At 36.0% G+C, this 17,778-nt stretch overlaps 2 protein-coding genes across 9 annotated transcripts; one reads left to right on the top strand and one right to left on the bottom strand.

The window, feature by feature from the left end:
- Positions 1-1,452: 1,452 nt before the first annotated feature.
- Positions 1,453-12,712, top strand: LOC306998471 (retinol-binding protein 1-like; the record flags this gene model as incomplete). 4 transcript variants are annotated; one of them, XM_079612587.1, is made up of 4 exons in its annotated part: positions 1,455-1,579; positions 2,091-2,166; positions 3,205-3,306; positions 12,079-12,363. In XM_079612587.1, the coding sequence occupies exons 2-4, from the start codon at positions 2,101-2,103 to the stop codon at positions 12,361-12,363; spliced, it is 453 nt and encodes a 150-aa protein (XP_079468713.1). In that variant the 5' UTR covers positions 1,455-1,579; positions 2,091-2,100. The 4 variants fall into 4 exon arrangements, with proteins under 4 accessions (XP_079468712.1, XP_079468713.1, XP_079468711.1 ...); XM_079612585.1 differs by having other exon boundaries at positions 1,462-1,579; positions 1,988-2,166; XM_079612588.1 differs by lacking the exon at positions 12,079-12,363 and adding an exon at positions 3,688-3,919 and having other exon boundaries at positions 1,462-1,579; positions 1,988-2,166.
- On the bottom strand, positions 3,921-17,613 carry LOC306998473 (retinol-binding protein 1-like). 5 transcript variants are annotated; one of them, XR_013797568.1, is made up of 5 exons: positions 17,215-17,593; positions 15,461-15,639; positions 14,095-14,196; positions 12,561-12,676; positions 12,015-12,421 (listed from the first exon to the last, which is right to left on the bottom strand). XR_013797568.1 is itself a non-coding variant. In XM_079612590.1 (4 exons), the coding sequence occupies exons 1-4, from the start codon at positions 7,477-7,479 to the stop codon at positions 4,429-4,431; spliced, it is 405 nt and encodes a 134-aa protein (XP_079468716.1). In that variant the 5' UTR covers positions 7,480-7,953; the 3' UTR covers positions 3,921-4,428. The 5 variants fall into 5 exon arrangements, 4 of the variants coding, with proteins under 4 accessions (XP_079468716.1, XP_079468719.1, XP_079468718.1 ...); XM_079612590.1 differs by lacking the exons at positions 12,015-12,421; positions 12,561-12,676; positions 14,095-14,196; positions 15,461-15,639; positions 17,215-17,593 and adding exons at positions 3,921-4,479; positions 4,961-5,062; positions 6,086-6,264; positions 7,407-7,953; XM_079612593.1 differs by lacking the exons at positions 12,015-12,421; positions 12,561-12,676; positions 14,095-14,196; positions 15,461-15,639 and adding exons at positions 3,922-4,479; positions 4,961-5,062; positions 6,086-6,264 and having other exon boundaries at positions 17,215-17,427.
- Between the last annotated feature and the right edge of the window lie 165 nt (positions 17,614-17,778).

The following is a 17,778-nucleotide window of genomic DNA, read 5'->3' on the forward strand; positions in this document are numbered from 1 at the left end:
ATATTTATGAGTCAGACTTTATCTTGAATGCTCCATCCAGCGTGTCATCAAACAGGCCTGTAAGAAAGTAGGACGAATATGAAAGTACAGAGGAAGAATATTTTAGCATGTGTTGTAGTAAGCCTTTCTATTACAAAAAGGGAAAAAGATCTGGATGTAGATTCAAACTTAAATTGCCTACATGAACACAAAAGTAGACATTTTTGTACGAAATTTCCATGGATCTACTCTGTCAATCTGTCTGTCAAAACAAACAACAAGAACAGCAAAAATAAATAAATAAATAAAAAAACAACAAAAATCTGCTTTTTATTCCATTGGAAAAACTAAATGACATGGAATGACGTGACTTGAGGGGTTTTAAAGAAAATAACACAACAAAGATGAGAGTAAAGATATTTATAATGTTGCAAAAGATTTATATTTAAAATGTTGTTATTTTATACTTTCTATTCATCAAAGAATCCTGATTTTTTTTTTATCACGGTTTCCACCAAAATATCAAAAAGCAAGATTTTAACATTGGAATAATAAGAAACATTTCTTGAGCACAAAATCAGCATATTAGACTTTCTGAAGGTGATTTTCTGTGATGCTGAAGACTGGAGTAATGATGCTGAAAATTCAGCTTTGCCATCACAGGAATATATTACATTTTTGAAATATATTAAAATAGACAGGTGTGAACTATAATCAAGGAAACAATGAATCACCATGACAACAAATGAACACAACCCATGACAATGGAAGGAAACAGGAAATAAAGTGATACAAAAGTAAAAGTCCATGAAAACAAAAACAAAACACCAACATAACAGGACAAAATCGTAATGTTATTCCACAATATTACTGTTTGAGCATATTTTCTGATCAAATAAATGCAGCCTAGTTGAGCATAAGAGGCTTTTAAGACCCTTTATGGACCCTCAAATTTGGAATGGTAGTGTAGATACACAAAGACAAGTTTGGTTGGCAAAAGCACACATGATGGAAAAGAAAATAGGCCATGTTCAGAAAAATAAACATCTCAGGAATCTCATGTATATTTTATTCTATATTTCAGACACTTCAGAGTAATTTAGTCAGGATGGAGACTGACCTCATTACTGACAGGTCTTCACCTGAACAATTCTCCCATCTCTCTCTCTCTCTCTTGCTCTAGAGTCTGTAAGCATAAATGGAAGCCTTTTGACAGCATTGTGATTGTTGCTTTGACTGACAGTTGTGCTGCTGACAGACTGAGAATCAAAACAATAACAAACAGACATATCTGTCAGTTCACATGCAGTGACTGACATGAGGTCATGAGATGCATCACGCATTGGAATTCACTCCCCTTGACAGAGCTAAAAGAAAAAGAGGAAAAAATCCACTACATGTGTCCTACAACATGTGTAAATGCTCTTTGAGATAATCCAAAGGCCCTAATTGGCTTTAGGTTTACAACCTGCCGTGTGATTTGAGACGCCACACCAGTGAGACAAACGCAAAAAAGCAGCAAAGATGTCTCCTGTGGACATGAATGGATACTGGAAAATGACAAGTAATGAAAACTTTGATGAATACATGGAAGTGCTAGGTATGATATATATTCATTTTATATTTATTCATTTATTTATTATACCCCTGTGACATGAATTTTTATTGCTGAACGAGGTATGGGAGATGTTATAATATATTCTGTTGAAAATGGTAAAACAAAGTTGTTGCCTTAAATTTTTGAGTACAATCAACTTGGGTGTTTAAGTAATTTCAACTTAAATTACATTAAACAGACTTTAAAAAACGAGGTGAATCTTGTATAACTTAAAAAACACATGTTGTCATAACTTATTGATCATAATTTTTTATATGCTTGTATTTTGTACTTTTTGTAAAGTTGTATCTCTGGCAGACCTGATTATATTTTGTTGATTTACAGTACAGTAAAAATTGGCTCATGTACCATAAAAGGGTATGACCAATTCTATATGTATTCAACTTACAGATGTGAATCTTGTCATCAGAAAAATTGCCAGCTATCTCATCTTTGATAAGGAGATTATTCAGAATGGTGATCATTTTAATATCAAGACTCTCACCACCTTTAGGAACTACCATATGGATTTTGACGTTGGAAAGGAGTTTGAGGAGGATTTGGTTGGGGTAGATGACAGGAAATGTATGGTAAGTGTCCTCCTTATATGGTACAGATTAAAGTGCACCTAAACAGAAATGTAAGATCAGAACTGGAAAACAAAACCTTTTTGTGTATTACACTCTTAAAAATAAAGGTTCTTTATGATTGCATGAGAGATATAACATCCATGGAAACTTTCCATTGCACAAAATGTTCTCTATACTGGATTCTACATGTAGTTCTATTCTGACCTGTATTTCCTATTGTCAAGTATGACTTGTCAAGTGATTATGCCATTAAATAGGATTAGATTGAGATTTACTACAATGACCTATTGCATCTTAAATCCAGGTTTTCGGCTAATGCCGCAAACACCTGGTGCTCCGGGAACGTGAGGTCAACTAGTTTAGGCATGTTAGTACAGTGTTTGTTTTCAGTTTACAATGAAAGCTTTATTGGGGTTAAATGTTAAATCCATTTTGTTTTGCTATTCACCTTTTTTTAACCCGGAATTGAGCTATTGTGAATGTGAGACTTCCAATTCTTCCAATTCACTCTTAGAAAAAAAAAGGTTCACTGGGGTTCCATTTTTTTACTCATTTTTAAAGAATTCTTTATGCAAAAAGGTTCTACACTGTAAAGTGATCAGTTGGCTTAACTTACAAAAGTAAGGAAACCCATTGCCTTAAAATTAAATAAACCTACGGAATTGAAAAAAAAATAAGTTATGTGGATTTGTAAAGTTCACATAACTTCATTTTTTCAGTTCCACATGAAGTTTATTTAATTTAATTTATATTTATGATCCCATATTGGGAAAGGAAGCACCTGACAGAACCCTTTAAGTTTCTATATAGACTTTTTTTTAGAGAGAGGCAAATAATAAGATCAACAAAATGTAGTAAATTAATTATAAACCAGTCTGTTTATGATTCTGCTAATAATTTTTTTTTTTGTGTGTGTGTGTTAATTGAATTGAATTATGTTTTTGGTAAAGTACACTATTTATTCTCTATTCTGAGTGAATTGTCAGTCGGTTCCAGCTTCATCTCTTTTAGTGGCGTGTATCTGTCCTTGTTTTGTAGACCACGGTAAACTGGGAGGGAGACAAACTGGTGTGTGTGCAGAAAGGAGAAAAGGAGGGAAGGGGCTGGACACAGTGGGTGAAAGGGGATGAGTTACATGTGGTAAGTTTGTATAAGGACGCAGTTCATACGAGGACATGGTCTGTTGTATAATGAAAGGTCACACTTGGCTGATTCTTGTTGTTGGTAGTCAACAATGCAATTAATGAGATAACATCATTACCGCGGCAGTCACACATTACAATAGCAAACATGTTTCAAATGTGTATAAGCTGAAATCTATTTAATGATTTAATTATACGACTGTCTGGGATTCTTCATGTGTTACTCAACTATATTTGTGCATAATGACCACTAAACTCTAACTTCAATAGTTTGGGGTTGTTGGTACAATGTTTTTTTTTTTTTTAAAGAAGTCTCTAATGCTCACCAAGGCTGAACTTATTTGATCAAAAATAACTAAAAAATGTTTTTAATTAACAGGAAATGCGAGTCTGTGGAGTGGTGTGTAAACAGGTTTTTAAGAAACAAGTTCTCAACTGATGTGCCTTGAACCACAAGTAATCTACTGTGAATAAAAGTGAACGCTCCTGCCTATTAATAATAGTCATTTTCAAGAGTAGACATTGTCTTTTTCATCCCTCAACTTATTTATGTCATGTAAACAATGTGTGGTGAAACTTTGTCAAAGAAAATAAAAGGCAACACGAAAACATGCATGTTCGCTATTCTCATCAGTTTTCTTTATTTTGTTAGTTGTGATTTGTCACACTTTCAGCACACATGATATACAAGGGATGCAGCAGTGCAGGTTTACAGACCCTCTTCATATCATCCTCCTCCTCCTGCTTCTGAAAAGAGCTCAATTTGCTGTGGGGTCAAGACCCATCTTCTCTCCTCCAGACAGAAAGACCCTCAGATGTAAAGGCGGTATTTTTAGACAGCAGTAAAGCTCCCAGTTAGGAGGCTTAGTGACCACAGCACTATAACATACCAAACCCACACACAAATGAATTTAACAGGTAATCCACTAAAGTAATTGCTCATTTGGAATAAACTTTGTCTGATGAGGACTCTAGAAAGGCACATCAAGCAGATGCATATATGCAAAATGCAAGTGCAAACAGAAAGATTGATGAATGAGAGGATGAATGGATGCACAGCTCAGTCTATGGTGGTTGTTTCTGTCTTTTCCACTAGGAGGCTTAACTATACAACGTAAGCTTAAGTCTTCTTGAAAACCTGCTTGCTCACAACTCCAGCTGCTCTCAGCTCCTACATAGAAAATATACAGAACAGAATTATAAAACAAAACAGATTTTCCAGGACAAAGGTAACCAGAATTAATATCCTTTGCACTACACAACCACATCCTTTACAGATAAATCATGTTCCTTAAGGCAAATGGCACTTCTCACCAGCAGGTGGTGCTATGTGCCTAAATATAGATTCTTCACTTTTTTTGTCAAAGGGGTTGCTTGGGGTAATTAAGCGCAACATTGCACAGATGTGGTCGAACATCTGTTGTTAACGTTTTAGATGAGTTCAATAGCACAATAGCCTTGAAACAATAATAACGTTCCCTGCACAATGAGCCCCTGATACACACTGGTGAGCACGTGTCATTTGTATCATCAGTTACCATATGTTTTACACTAACTCACGGCTTCCAAAAACAAAGTAATTGTTGTATGGGGGCAGATGAGAGTGTATAAGAAAAGATGTTTCAAGTGTAGTTTGGTAATACATTACACACCAAATGAAGTTCATCTCCTTCAATCCAGTGGGTCCAGCCCCTGCCCTCAATCTCTCCTTTCTGCACACACACAAGCTTGTCTCCATCCCAGGTGATGGTAGTCTGTGGATTAAACAATACAAATATGCAAAGTTTACTACAACAAGTTTAAATAAGTGGAATTTATGGTTTGATATTTCATCTATAACATAAATTATATATTTTCAAATTAAATGGGAAGGTTTTATGTTGGGTATTGCACCTCAAAGCAACAGTGAAACTGTAATGGATGGATGTTGCCAAAGTAATTTAAAGTCCGAGATAGTCTTTTCTTCCCTATTGTGACATATATTATCCAAGTAAAATGGCTTCTCCAACAAGAAAAAACAAATGTAGCGCGGGACTTGACTTTGTCCATCGGGAATTGATTGGATGGTTGTGTTTTGCTATTACTGTGATGTCATGTGAGTGACAGGTTGTCCCGCCCTCGCGCCAGTAAACACATCATCAGAGAAGAGAAGACATGTCGCTGCAAGTGGGAGGGGAAGTTATTTTGATTAAAGATGACAAGGGCACTTGAATTTTAAAAAATAATGAAGTGCATGGGTAAATCATTTATAACAAGTACTGCATTATTCCATTAAAAAAAACTGCTTAGATACAATTTCTGTGATCAAATTTTGTTTAATTTATTCCGCTCATGTCTTACTTAATCAGATAAATGAATGCTTGCCTTTTTAATATTTTTATGACACTGAAGCATAACATTTAAATATTTTTTTTCTCAAGTTTGGAGTAGGTTGACTAACAAGAGCCACCAAAAGCTGAACATCTGAATGACTAAAATAAGGATAAAACTTTGGAGCTCTCACTTAATATTTCAGTCATTGCAGTTTTAAATGGCTTTCTGTATGCAACTGCATTCCACGTACACATGAGGGGATTACAATCAAATAAGTCATTCAAGTGAGCAGAAATCAAATGAGAAAGCCAAGCTATTTCAGCCATTTCCAGGCCAAAAGACTGAAAAAAGCAGCAGCAGACAAACACTATAATTTATGTCTCGTCAATTTTTTCTCTCCATCACTGCAATTCATACTTCTGGATTATACTTATTGCATGAAAGGAAAATGTTGGTACACTCACCATACATTTCCTGCCATCGACTGAACCCAGGTCTTCCTCAAACTCCTGACCAGCCACAAAGTCCATGTCATAGTTCTTGAATGTGCTGACAGTCTTGATGACAAAGTGATCTCCATTCTGGGTGATATCTTTGTCAGGTTTTAACAAAACAGCAATTTTCCTGATAGCAACATTAACATCTTCAGGAATTGTGAGAGAAAAAATAAAATTACAATTAGTGGCCGGTTAACAGACCTGTTTATAAATCAATGCCAGTTGAAACATAAAATACTTTCATTAACCCCTTAAAGGATAATTCCGGTATTTAACACCTTGAGTCTATATTGTAGTTTGTTTTGGATGAACAAGAGTGGTGGACAAAATCTTTTTGACAATGGTTCCTCTCTCGAGTTTTTGACTATAAAAGAATTGGCCATGGACCCATTTAACATTGGAGTCAATGGGCATGTCCGAAAATGTCATTAAAACAACCTTTAACATTATTTTTCAAAACTGTGCAACTCACCGAGTGATTAGTGATGTTAGTTGATGTTCCAGAACCAAAAAGTGTTGCGAAATACAGTTTCTGTCGTGTTTTATTTTGTAAAATCCCATTGTTGAAAAAATAGTTCCACTATAGCAAAATAAACGGATTGGAATCATATATTGCGACGATATATTGTTTATAATCATCAATGAACACCACTAACCACAAGGTGTTAAATACCGGAATTATCCTTTAACTGTGACCCCCCGCCCCCCCACCTTTTTTTCCACATAGACATGAAAATCACTATCCAAACTTAAATGGTTGTAATTCAAGAATGCTTTGGAATAGACCTAGACTTTCCAGCTAATATATTTTAAATGATCTAAACTAATTTCCTACTAGGCCTTTCGTTCTGATTTAAAGACAGACAATAGCACGACCAATGGCATGCAAGTGCGGGCTGTGAAAGAGCATTTAAGAGCAAATTGGTTGGAAGTAGAGAACGAAAACGCCCCTTTCTGAACGAGTCGGATCGTCTCGTTTGTGAACAATGTTGACCGATTTGAAAGGCATTTGTGAGTCAATTTCGGTAAAAATCGGTTGAGTGTGAATAATTTAACTCATTCAACAACATTCAGTTCGCCATCTGGTGTAACGACTTGTAGAAACGGCCACCGAGCGAATCTGAACACCGCGAACTGCTACCGACGATTCGAGCCACTGTTTCATTCAAGAATTTAGAGTTGGAATGTTTTTTGTTTTTAATAAATAAAGAAATAATTCAGACAGTCACATACCCTTACAGTAGGCTATATCAAAAAAAAAAAAAAAAAACCACTAAAAAAAACTTACCGAGAGCTTTGAGATACTCCTCAAAGTTGTCACTGGAGATCATTTTCCAGCAGCCAGTATAATCAGCAGGCATTGTGAAATGTGATTTTCTTCGTGTCCTGAAAGTGTGTTTTAGAGGAGACCTGATGCTTGATCGTTCCCAGCTCCTGTAGTGCAGCTCTCTGACTATCAGCACCGCATTTTATTTACCACCATATTAATCGGATCAGCTCATAATCGCGACACATGTGCTCAGTAACTAAAAACACTACCACAATGTGCACAATCCCGTGCATAACGCCTTGAGGATCAAAGTTCAGGATATCGGAACACATGGATTAGCCTAATGGTAGGAGGAGGAGACAATTGTTGCATTATTCACATGGATTTACACCGTTCTGCTACATTAACTTTTAGATTAAATGAACTGAAAACTAATTTCTCTGTTGACATGTAAATTAGAGGTCTAAGATTCTTAGAATATCTTGAAGAGAGTGACATTAATTTGTGATTCAGGCTCACTATAGTCTATAGAACAAGTTTTTGCTCACATGACCTTCACTATGGCACACATCCCATCCTTTACCAATTAATCTAAATTAGCATACGGCTTTATTTCTATCATCCAGTATGAATCTAACTCGTGCATAATATGGATGGAAGCATGCAGAGCAATACAAAATTCTCTTTGACCCTTTATCCTTAAAAGCTACAGGCCTAAATGATAAGTAAGAAACGTATAGGCTATAAAAAATAAAGAGGATTTAAACTGAAGATATTAGATTAAGAATAAAAAAAGCCCCATAAGGCCCCTATAAGTGGCTGTGGCATGAGAAAAAGATTATGTTGTAAATAGGTAATCCTGGATACTTTTACAGAAACATTAATTGTGTCTGATGTAACATGCTCAATGCACATTGCCTGCCAAATAAGTACACCATTTTAAAATAGTTTACATACATGTGACGTACCCTACATTTTAGTCCACTAAACCAATGCTGCATGACCTAAGCTACAGTCCTTTAGATATGTTTCATCATAGTCTGTTAAAATAAGATTTTTGAAGTAGCCTATTATTACCTGAATATGTCAAACTCAGACATCTTAACTTAGAGAAACGTATACCTTATCTTCATGCTAGAATTTGATGTTATAGATATATGAGATATTTTACCATGGAGTTTTGATGCATAGAAATGCACTTGGTGATTAGAAACTCTGACTACTATACACACACACAAACAAACAAACAAATACAAAACCACCACCACACAGACAGGTTCATTCCATCTCTCTTTATTTTCATTTTGTTGGCACATTTTTTGTACACATGGGACAATATACACAGGGTCCAACACCCTTTCCATCGAGCTTGTATGAGGGCTGCAGGAGCCAGACTACATCCATCATCTTTCTTCTTGTCTGTGCTCTCCTTGCCTTTCATATTGAGTCAGATACGCATAACCCACATTTCTTGTAACACACACACACCTACTTTTTTTGCTTTTTGAATATACCTTCCAATGCTAACATGCAATAGCTACCGTAAAGAGCTATTTCTATTCTACCCGACTTAAAGCATAAAATAGCTTTGTTGGTATAAATCAATGCATTTGGATTCAGTGATGTTGACTAACATTTATTACTTGAATAAAATCAGTTAATTTAGATGTTACTGTTGTTTTGACACGGTGTCATGGGGGGTAAGAAAGGAGAGAAGAAAGTGAAGAAGTTTCAGGGAACAGGAATGCTTTTGCTATATTATAGACCTTGGTACAGGATTTCTTAAAGACCAGTTTTTCTATTATGCCAAGAGCTTTATATACAACAAGAGATAAACAAGACAAAAATAACAACACAACCATCTGCTCTTATCTTTTTAGCACATCTGGTTTATCTTGTCAGTGCAATAATGATGACAATGATGAATAAGGCCCATGATTATGATTATTAATATTTTCATCATAACTTTGCAGAGTATATCACTACAGACGGAGCGTATAATGTAGGCCTTTGCATTTTATATGCTTAATAGATTTATGATTTGATGCCTCTACCAATTTCCATAGCATATAAATAGAGAAAAAAAAACAAAGGTGCTGATTCAAATGTTGAAATTAATCTTACAGAAGTTATTATACATTTAAATCGAAATAGGATAGCCTAATCAAAATACTTTCATCAGCTCCCGGCAGATCAAACTCCTGGCAAACTACAGTCAATGTCACGCCGTCTATGGTGACTGTCTCATTGATGAAGCGATCTCCATTCTCAGAGATGCCATTGTTGGCTTCATCACAGTGGCAGTTTTCCTAATCGCGAAATGTGGGTCTGCCAGGAACCAGAGCCAAAATCAAACCGAGATTAATTAACTCCCAGTGTTTATATTTCTGTTACTTCTGTGTTTACATTTTCAAAGACTATTTGAAAACTGGCCATTTAAATGACATATTTAAACACACTAATACACGTAAATATATACACTCACTTCAGAACTGCCTTAATTCTTTGAGGGCATAGATTGAACAAGGTGCTGGAAACATTTCTCTGAGATTTTGGTCCATACTAACATCACGCAGTTGTTGCAGATTTGTCAAATGCGCATCCATGATGCGAATACCGTTCCAGCACATCCCAAAGATGCTATTGGATTGTGATCTGGTGACTGTTGAGGTCATTTGAGTAGTGAACTGTCATATTCAAGAAACCAGTTTAAGATGATTTGTCATTTCATGTTATCCTGCGGGAAGTAGCCATCAGAAGATGGGTACACTGTGGTCATAAAGGGATGGACATGGTCAGCAACAATACTCAGGCAGGCTGTGATGTTTAAACGATGCTCAATTGTTATAAAGGGGTCTAAAGTATGCCAAAAATCCATGCTTTCATGTTGTTTATGCCAAATTCTGACCCTAGCATATGAATGTCACAGCACAAAAATCGAGACTCCGTTTCCTATTCTTAGCTGGCAGGATTGGTACCAGTGTGGTTTTCTGCTGCTGCAGCGTATTTGCTTCGAAGTTCGACTTGTTACACTCTTCTGCAGACCTCAGTTGTAATGAGTGGTTATTAGAGTAACTGTTGCCATTCTATTAGCTCAAACCAGTCTGGCCATTCTCCTCTTACCTCTGGCATCAACAAGGCATTTTTGCCCACAGAACTGCCACTCATTGAAAATGTTATTTTTTTCGGACCATTCTATGTAAACCCTAGAGATAAAAATCCCAGTAGATCAGCAGTTTCTGAAATACTCAAACCAGCCCGTCTGGCAGCAACAACCATGCCACGTTCAAAGTAAAATAAAACACCTTTCTTCCCAATTCTGATGCTAAATGCATTGCGTTGCTGCCATGTGATTGGCTGATTAGATATGTGTGTTTATAAGCAGTTGAACAGTATACCTAATAAAGTGTCCAGTGAGTGCATGTATGTAAATGTCGATAGATATGAATAACATGAGTGCAAATTCAATTATAAAAATGATAATAAAGTCTAGTCTTTAATTTAATTAATAATTAGGATTATGCAGCCCAACTTAGTAATGTAATTATGTTCCAAAGGTTTTATAGTGCGGTGCGATGATAATGTTAATTAAGCCCACAGAAGATTCCCTGCTTTTTGAACTCGTAATTGACTCACCGAGAGCTTTCAGGTACTCATTAGAGTTCTAATTTGAGATCATTTTCCAATAGCTTTTTGTAATCATCTGGCATTTTGAATGAGAGTGTGATGATTCTTTGACACTGGTGAAAATTTGAGGAGATTCGATGCCGCTGCTTTTCTTCACGAGAATGTCTGCATGAATTCCTACATTACAAGTCTCAAATCCAATTAGAAATGATAAGTCCATCATCAGGTAAGGTAGTATCTATGTTAAAAGAGAAATTCCATCTCCCTCCCACGATTATGACCTATACATCATACACATAATACGTCCTATTATGACCGACACAAGTAAATTTGGACCTAAGAATATTCCATGAGTTTTGCAATGGTTAATTTCCTCTGAAGGCACAAGGGACTTTTAGTAAGTAAATGTCACATGTTTTCACGTGTTGATCAATGTGAAACAGCGTAAAATTTATTATTTTGCTTGCATAATCTGTCTCAGGTTTATAAATTCAAAGTGTGCTAAACACAGTTCAGGTTACTAGTACAAACAGATCACTATTTTAAGTAAATCAAGACCCAAAAAATATATTTGAGCCATTAGCATGAAAAAAGGAAGTGGATGCTGAGTGGACTGCCATTGTGGGGTAACACATTTTTAGCTAAAAGGAACACCTGGCAGGAAGCCGCTGATAGACTCCGGGCCAAATTTGGAAAATGAATGACTGCACAGACTTTACTGGTCGGCGGTCTACAGTTATCAACACTCTGCCAATTATATGCCTTTCGTTTTCTTCATAAGTGGATGTAAGTGTCCTGCTTTAGTTCACTTAATATTCATGTAATACTTCAGAACCGGTGAAGCATATCTCAGCAATAATGAAAAGTGAACATGCCAACCGGGATTTTTCAAAACACACACAAAACCGGCGGCAATATTTAATTTACATTCCTGCTGGTATGCCTTTATTAAACTAGTGTGTGGATAGAAAGTTCAAACGAACACATTAAGACGCGCATGAACAGCAGAACGCAATGCGTTTCTCTTTATTTCACTGATTTATGTATTCTTTTGTGTGCACAGTCACAGAGGCATGATGGGAAGGAAAGCAAAACCCTGCCATACTCAGAACCCAAGAGACTGACAGGCTCTTCAATCAGACCGACAGCAGCCGGGCGGCACTGCGACTCGTCACATCATTTTTCCTTCAGCACATCCTCTCTGGAGTCTAATTACTTTTATGTACACAGAAGCTCCCAATCGGAGGACTGTTCTTGTTGCGTCCCAGACAATATCCTGATGCACCTGTTGTTTGATGGTTCACTTATAGTGCAGCTTATCCCAGTGTTCTCTACACCACTAATGTAAATAACACCTAAATGACAAGCGGCGGCACCTACGAATGAAAGTCACTGGAGATCTTCCTCTGTGAGGATCAGAACAAACAAGCACATATAGATTGTGACAGACTATCACAGATGGTGTTTGAATGGTTTTCACAATAGCGGAGATGATGGAGCACACAGACAGACAGATGTTGGAAAATGTGGCAGGAGTTTATATACTTTAAATTGTAAATCTCTTTGCCAGTGTTCAGTAGGGGGTGTTGCTTTATAATGTCGGTACAGGTTTAAGCCTTTTTGAAGACCTGTTTACTCACAACCCCGCCGGCTCTCAGTTCCTGCAAGCAGAGAAAACATAAAGGAAAAGTTGACCTAAATATGAAGATTCTGTCATCATTTACTCACCCTCATGTAATTCCAAAACCAGCATGACTTTCTTTCCTCTTTGGAACGCAAAAGATATTTTGAAGAACGACTACAATGAAAGTCAGCAGGGTCTTGTGGACAAAAACACTGAGACATTTTTCTAAATATCTTCTTTTGTGTTCCACAGAAGAGTAAATCATGTAGGTTTTGTTTCTGCTATAATTAACATGGTACATGTTTCTGAACAGTGGTCTTCTTTTTTTTATCACAATACAACAATGTACAGTACCAGTCAAAAGTTTGGAAACATTATTATTTTTAATGTTTTTGAAAGAAGTCTTTATGCTCATCAAGCCTGCATTTATTTGATCAAAAATACAAAAAAAAAGATCAATGTTGGAAACAGTTCTTTCTATTTTTTCAGGACTTATTAATGAAAAAAAAGTAAAAAATACAGAATTTATTCAAAATAAAATCACTTTAAAAAAAATATAATTTAACACATCCTTGCTGCACAAAAGTATTAATTTCTTTAAAAATCAATATACAAACGGTAGTGTATATTGTTACAAAAGATATCTATTTTAAATAAATGGTGTTCTTTTTTCACTTTTTCTTCATCAAAGAATCCTGAAAAAAGTATCATAGGTTATAACAAAATATTAAACAACACAACTGTTTCACACATAATATAATTTAATTAACCAGCATATTAGAATGATTTCTGAAGGATCATGTGACACTGAAGACTGGAGTAATGATGCTAAAAAAAACTTCCTGTTTTTGCAACTGTGTATTGCAAATACACAGTTGCAAATTTTTTTCTTCTGTATTTTTGATCAAATAAATGCAGGCGTGATGAGCATAAGATACTTCTTTCAAACACATAAAAAATAGTAATGTTTCCAAACTTTTGACCGGTACTGTCCAGTTACTGACGGTAATGTCCAGTTCTTTGGTAACACTACAGCAACGCAGTCAGAAACGAGGTTTGGTTTATTATGCATGATCAAACGCACAGCTGAAGCCAAACATCTGTTGTTATTATTACCTCCACCCATCATATTCCAGTCAACTTCATTTAAAAATCCTATCAAATCATAATGATGGTGTTTGACGCCCATTATAATTATTAAAAACAGTTCAAATGTATTATAATAATCAGTCTGTCAATGTTATGCTTTTTCAGGTGCATCATCACAGGGATGAAAGTTTTGAGATTTGAGAATAGCTCTTCCCCCGCCATCTGCCGCGTAGCCTAAACAGTTTTTGAGATACTGTATATGCCTTCGGCTATATTTCTGATATTATACTAGATGTATGCGAAACTACCATACCTGGTAGGGAATACCATCAAGGACGTTAATGACATGCATGAGAACTGGCCTACCAAGTGAAGCCCATCTCCCTCAATCCAGTGGGTCCAGCCCCTCCCCTCGATCTCTCCTTTCTGCACGCACACCAGTTTATCTCCATCCCAGGTGATAGTGGTCTATAATGCATAACAGAGAAGGTGATTTATTTTTAACCTACACACATACAGCAAAAAATACACAGTTGCATTAGGACTACAAAGACACGGGGAAGCAGAACGGATATTGCAATAGCAGTTGGAGGAGAAAAGCACATCTATAATTCATCGACACAAAGAGAAAATTTAATTTGTCCCATGTTTGCAAATGTGTTTGCACTGATTACATGCTGCACAAAGAGAAGTATGTCGAAAATGCCTATTCCTCTGTCTGCTTTCAGCGGCTGAAGAGAATGAAGAGAAACAATGTCTGGCACTGTGTGGACTAAATGGGGCGAGTGATTTTTGTTCAGGACAAACCGGGTCACAACATCTTTACTAAACTCTACGTTTAAAGAGTTGTTTATTGGCTGCAAGTTATATCAAAAAGTGAACGTGAACAATGCACAGTTTTTTATTGAGGAGACACATCCAGTGCAACACAACTAACAAATTGCTCATGCAATGGAAACTATAACTCAACTATAATAAATAATACTCTGCACATGTTTATGTTCAGAACTCAATGCAGCTCTCGTACTACTATCCATTGGAAATTAATGTCATTTTTTGGAGCAAAAAGGCAACCTAATGGGTTAAAGAAAGGGATAGTTCACCCAAATATAAAAATTCTGTCATCATTTACTCAACCTCATGTTGTTCCAAACCTGTATAAGTTACTTTGTTCTTCTTTTGTGTTCTACAGAACAAAGAAATTTAAGCAAGAAACATGATTATTTCTACATACTGTATCTGCAATTCTCTCATCACAGGTCTTAGATATACCAAATTTCTCCAAATGAAAGGTAAAGTGAGGGGGAAATGAAAGGAGAGAAAGTAACGCTTCTTATTAGATTAAAGAGCCAATTATTGCTCTCATTTCACACTTTTCCCTTTTCTTATTAGTTGAGATTGTGAACTGTAAATGACATGCACAGTTAGTGATTTTAAAGGGGAATGAAATTATACAAATGGCATCCTTATAAAAGAATTATTACTGATACTGGAATGTTATAATTTTTGTGTGAAAATAGATCTAATAAACCATGCAGGCCCATTTGCACATTTATTTAAACGTAAGAAAAATCTCAAATTCAGATACATTTTTGGAGAAACTTACTTTCAACATCTAGTGTCTATACAAAGAGGCAGCATTGATGAAGAATCAAATGTTGTGGCAGATTTGAGATAATATATGTTTTTAAGATCTCAAGCTGCCAAGTGTTTGCCTTGAAAGTTTGCTCACCATGCATTTCCTGTCGTCCACTCCACTCAGATCCTCCTCAAACTCCTGACCAACCACAAAGTCCATGTTGTAGTTCTTGAAGGTGCTGAGAGTCTTTATGATGAAGTGATCTCCATCCTGACTGATGTCTTTATCAGGCTTCAGCAAGGTGGCAATCTTTCTAATAGCTACATTTACATCTGGAAAAGAAAAGTATACCCCATGTGAAAATGTGAATTTCCCAGGATACTCTTATCGAAAGGTACCCCAGGATTACCATAGTGTGATGGTTGCAGATGGAAAGAACGTGGTATTTCAACAGTACTGAACGATTACCAGAGACATGCACTATTATTTACATGGTAAATTATATTATTATACATGGTAATCTGAAGAATACAAAGGTACATGTCCAAAACACAGTGGTAGTTCTCGCTACCTTTTATTTTAGTGCAATATCTAGTAAAAAAAAGAAAAAAAAAAGAAAGTAGAAACCTGCAATTTTGTTTCCCTTACAACAATTTACCATGATAAACAGTAGGCTACATAGAGAATCTCACTTGAAAAATATTTAATGTTTCTATTTATGCAACATAAATACTGGATCAAATATAATTTTCTAAATTTGTGCAAGAAAAGTACATAATCTATTTTTAACACTGATTTCCTATGTAGGCAATAGGGTGACAAATATGGTCAAATACATAAAATAGAGAAAAATAAACTAACCAACCACCTGAGAACACCACAAAGGTAATTTCACAGAGGTAATATTTCACAAAGTAAATGGCACCTTGCTAAACTAATTTCCACATATCTGGTTTTGTTTATCTAACAAGGTCTTCGGTTATGTTTTTTCTTCTTCTTTTTGCTTTATTATAATAATTTGTTACATTTATATAGGGCTTTTTCTGAGACCTCAAAGCGCTTTACATAGAAGGGGGGGGGGGGGGGGGGGGGGATCTCCTCAACCTCTACTAATGTGCAGCATCCACTTGAATGATGCGACGGCAGCCATATTGCGCCAGAACGCCCACCACACACCAGCTTACTGGTGGAGAGGAGACAGTGATGAAGCCAATCAGTATCATACTGTCTATGATCAGTATATGGGGATGATTAGGAGGCCATGATGGACAGAGGCCACTTGGCATATTTTATTAGAATGGTACTAAACTTGTTGACTTTTGTGGAACTTTTGTGCTATATGAATGACTATAAAAGGCTAAATGGTCACAATCTTCTCTGTCAAAAATCACCGCCATTAGAAATGAATGGGTAACAAGAAAAATATGAGCTATTTTTGAGGTAAAATCTACAAATCAGCAACGATGAGGCAGTATTTGATAATGCCAATTTTTATCCAAATGCAAAACCTAGTAAGGAATTATGTCTGATAATACTGTTATAAGCAACTAGGGATTAAACAACCCTATATACTGGCATCTAGTGGCTATGCCACGATATTAGGCCTACATAATTTCTTCCAACAGATGGTGCCAATCTGCCTTCCATGCATTGGATTTAAAATACATTTAGTAAGTTTAAGTTACTGTAATATTTGTATAATTTTACATAGAAATAAATGGTGCATAATCTAGAACTGAATATTGTCTAGTCCATGAAATAAAATTAAAAATATTAAAGAATAAATATTATTGAAACAAAATAGCCTATTCAATTAAAATGTTACGCTGTTGTGTTAAAAACAAGCGTTACTCCAAATGAGGAATAGGCTAGCAGAAGTTTAAGGATCTTAATGCTGTAAAACTCACCCAGAGCTTTCAGGTACTCTTCAAAGTTCTCGTTGGAGATCATTTTCCAGTAGCCGTTATAATCAGCAACCATTTTTGATAAACTCTGATGGGTTTGTTCAAAGAAGATCCGATATCTCTTCTCCCCTGCGACCAAATGCTTTTCATATGAAAGAACCCTTTATTTAAAACTCTCATCATAATCCGACGATTTGTGAATTAAACTTTCTTCTGTTGGATACTGTTATGGAAACAGTCTCTCCGCCCCTAGAGTTTGGATCCATTACGAAAACTTGGATACGATACCATACCACGCCATGTAATTACGTCACATAAACTCGGTAATAAAAGTGCAGTGAACTGGAACAGAGACCGACCGGGGCAAGTTGTCACAAAGACTGTCTCTCAGTAGCTATGTCTGAGTGACAAGTTGTCACATGGTTTTATCTAGATTATTTGTTAATTAATAGGAATAATCAATACGCATTAAGTAAGTTTCGTGTGCCAAAACAATGCTTTTTGTGTGTTACATGTTTGCAGCTTAATTGTTGTTTCATAATTTTCTAAATACTGTAATGATTATCA

This window comes from Phoxinus phoxinus (genome assembly GCF_949152265.1).
Source record: "Phoxinus phoxinus genome assembly, chromosome: 5".
Taxonomy (NCBI): Eukaryota; Metazoa; Chordata; class Actinopteri; order Cypriniformes; family Leuciscidae; genus Phoxinus; species Phoxinus phoxinus.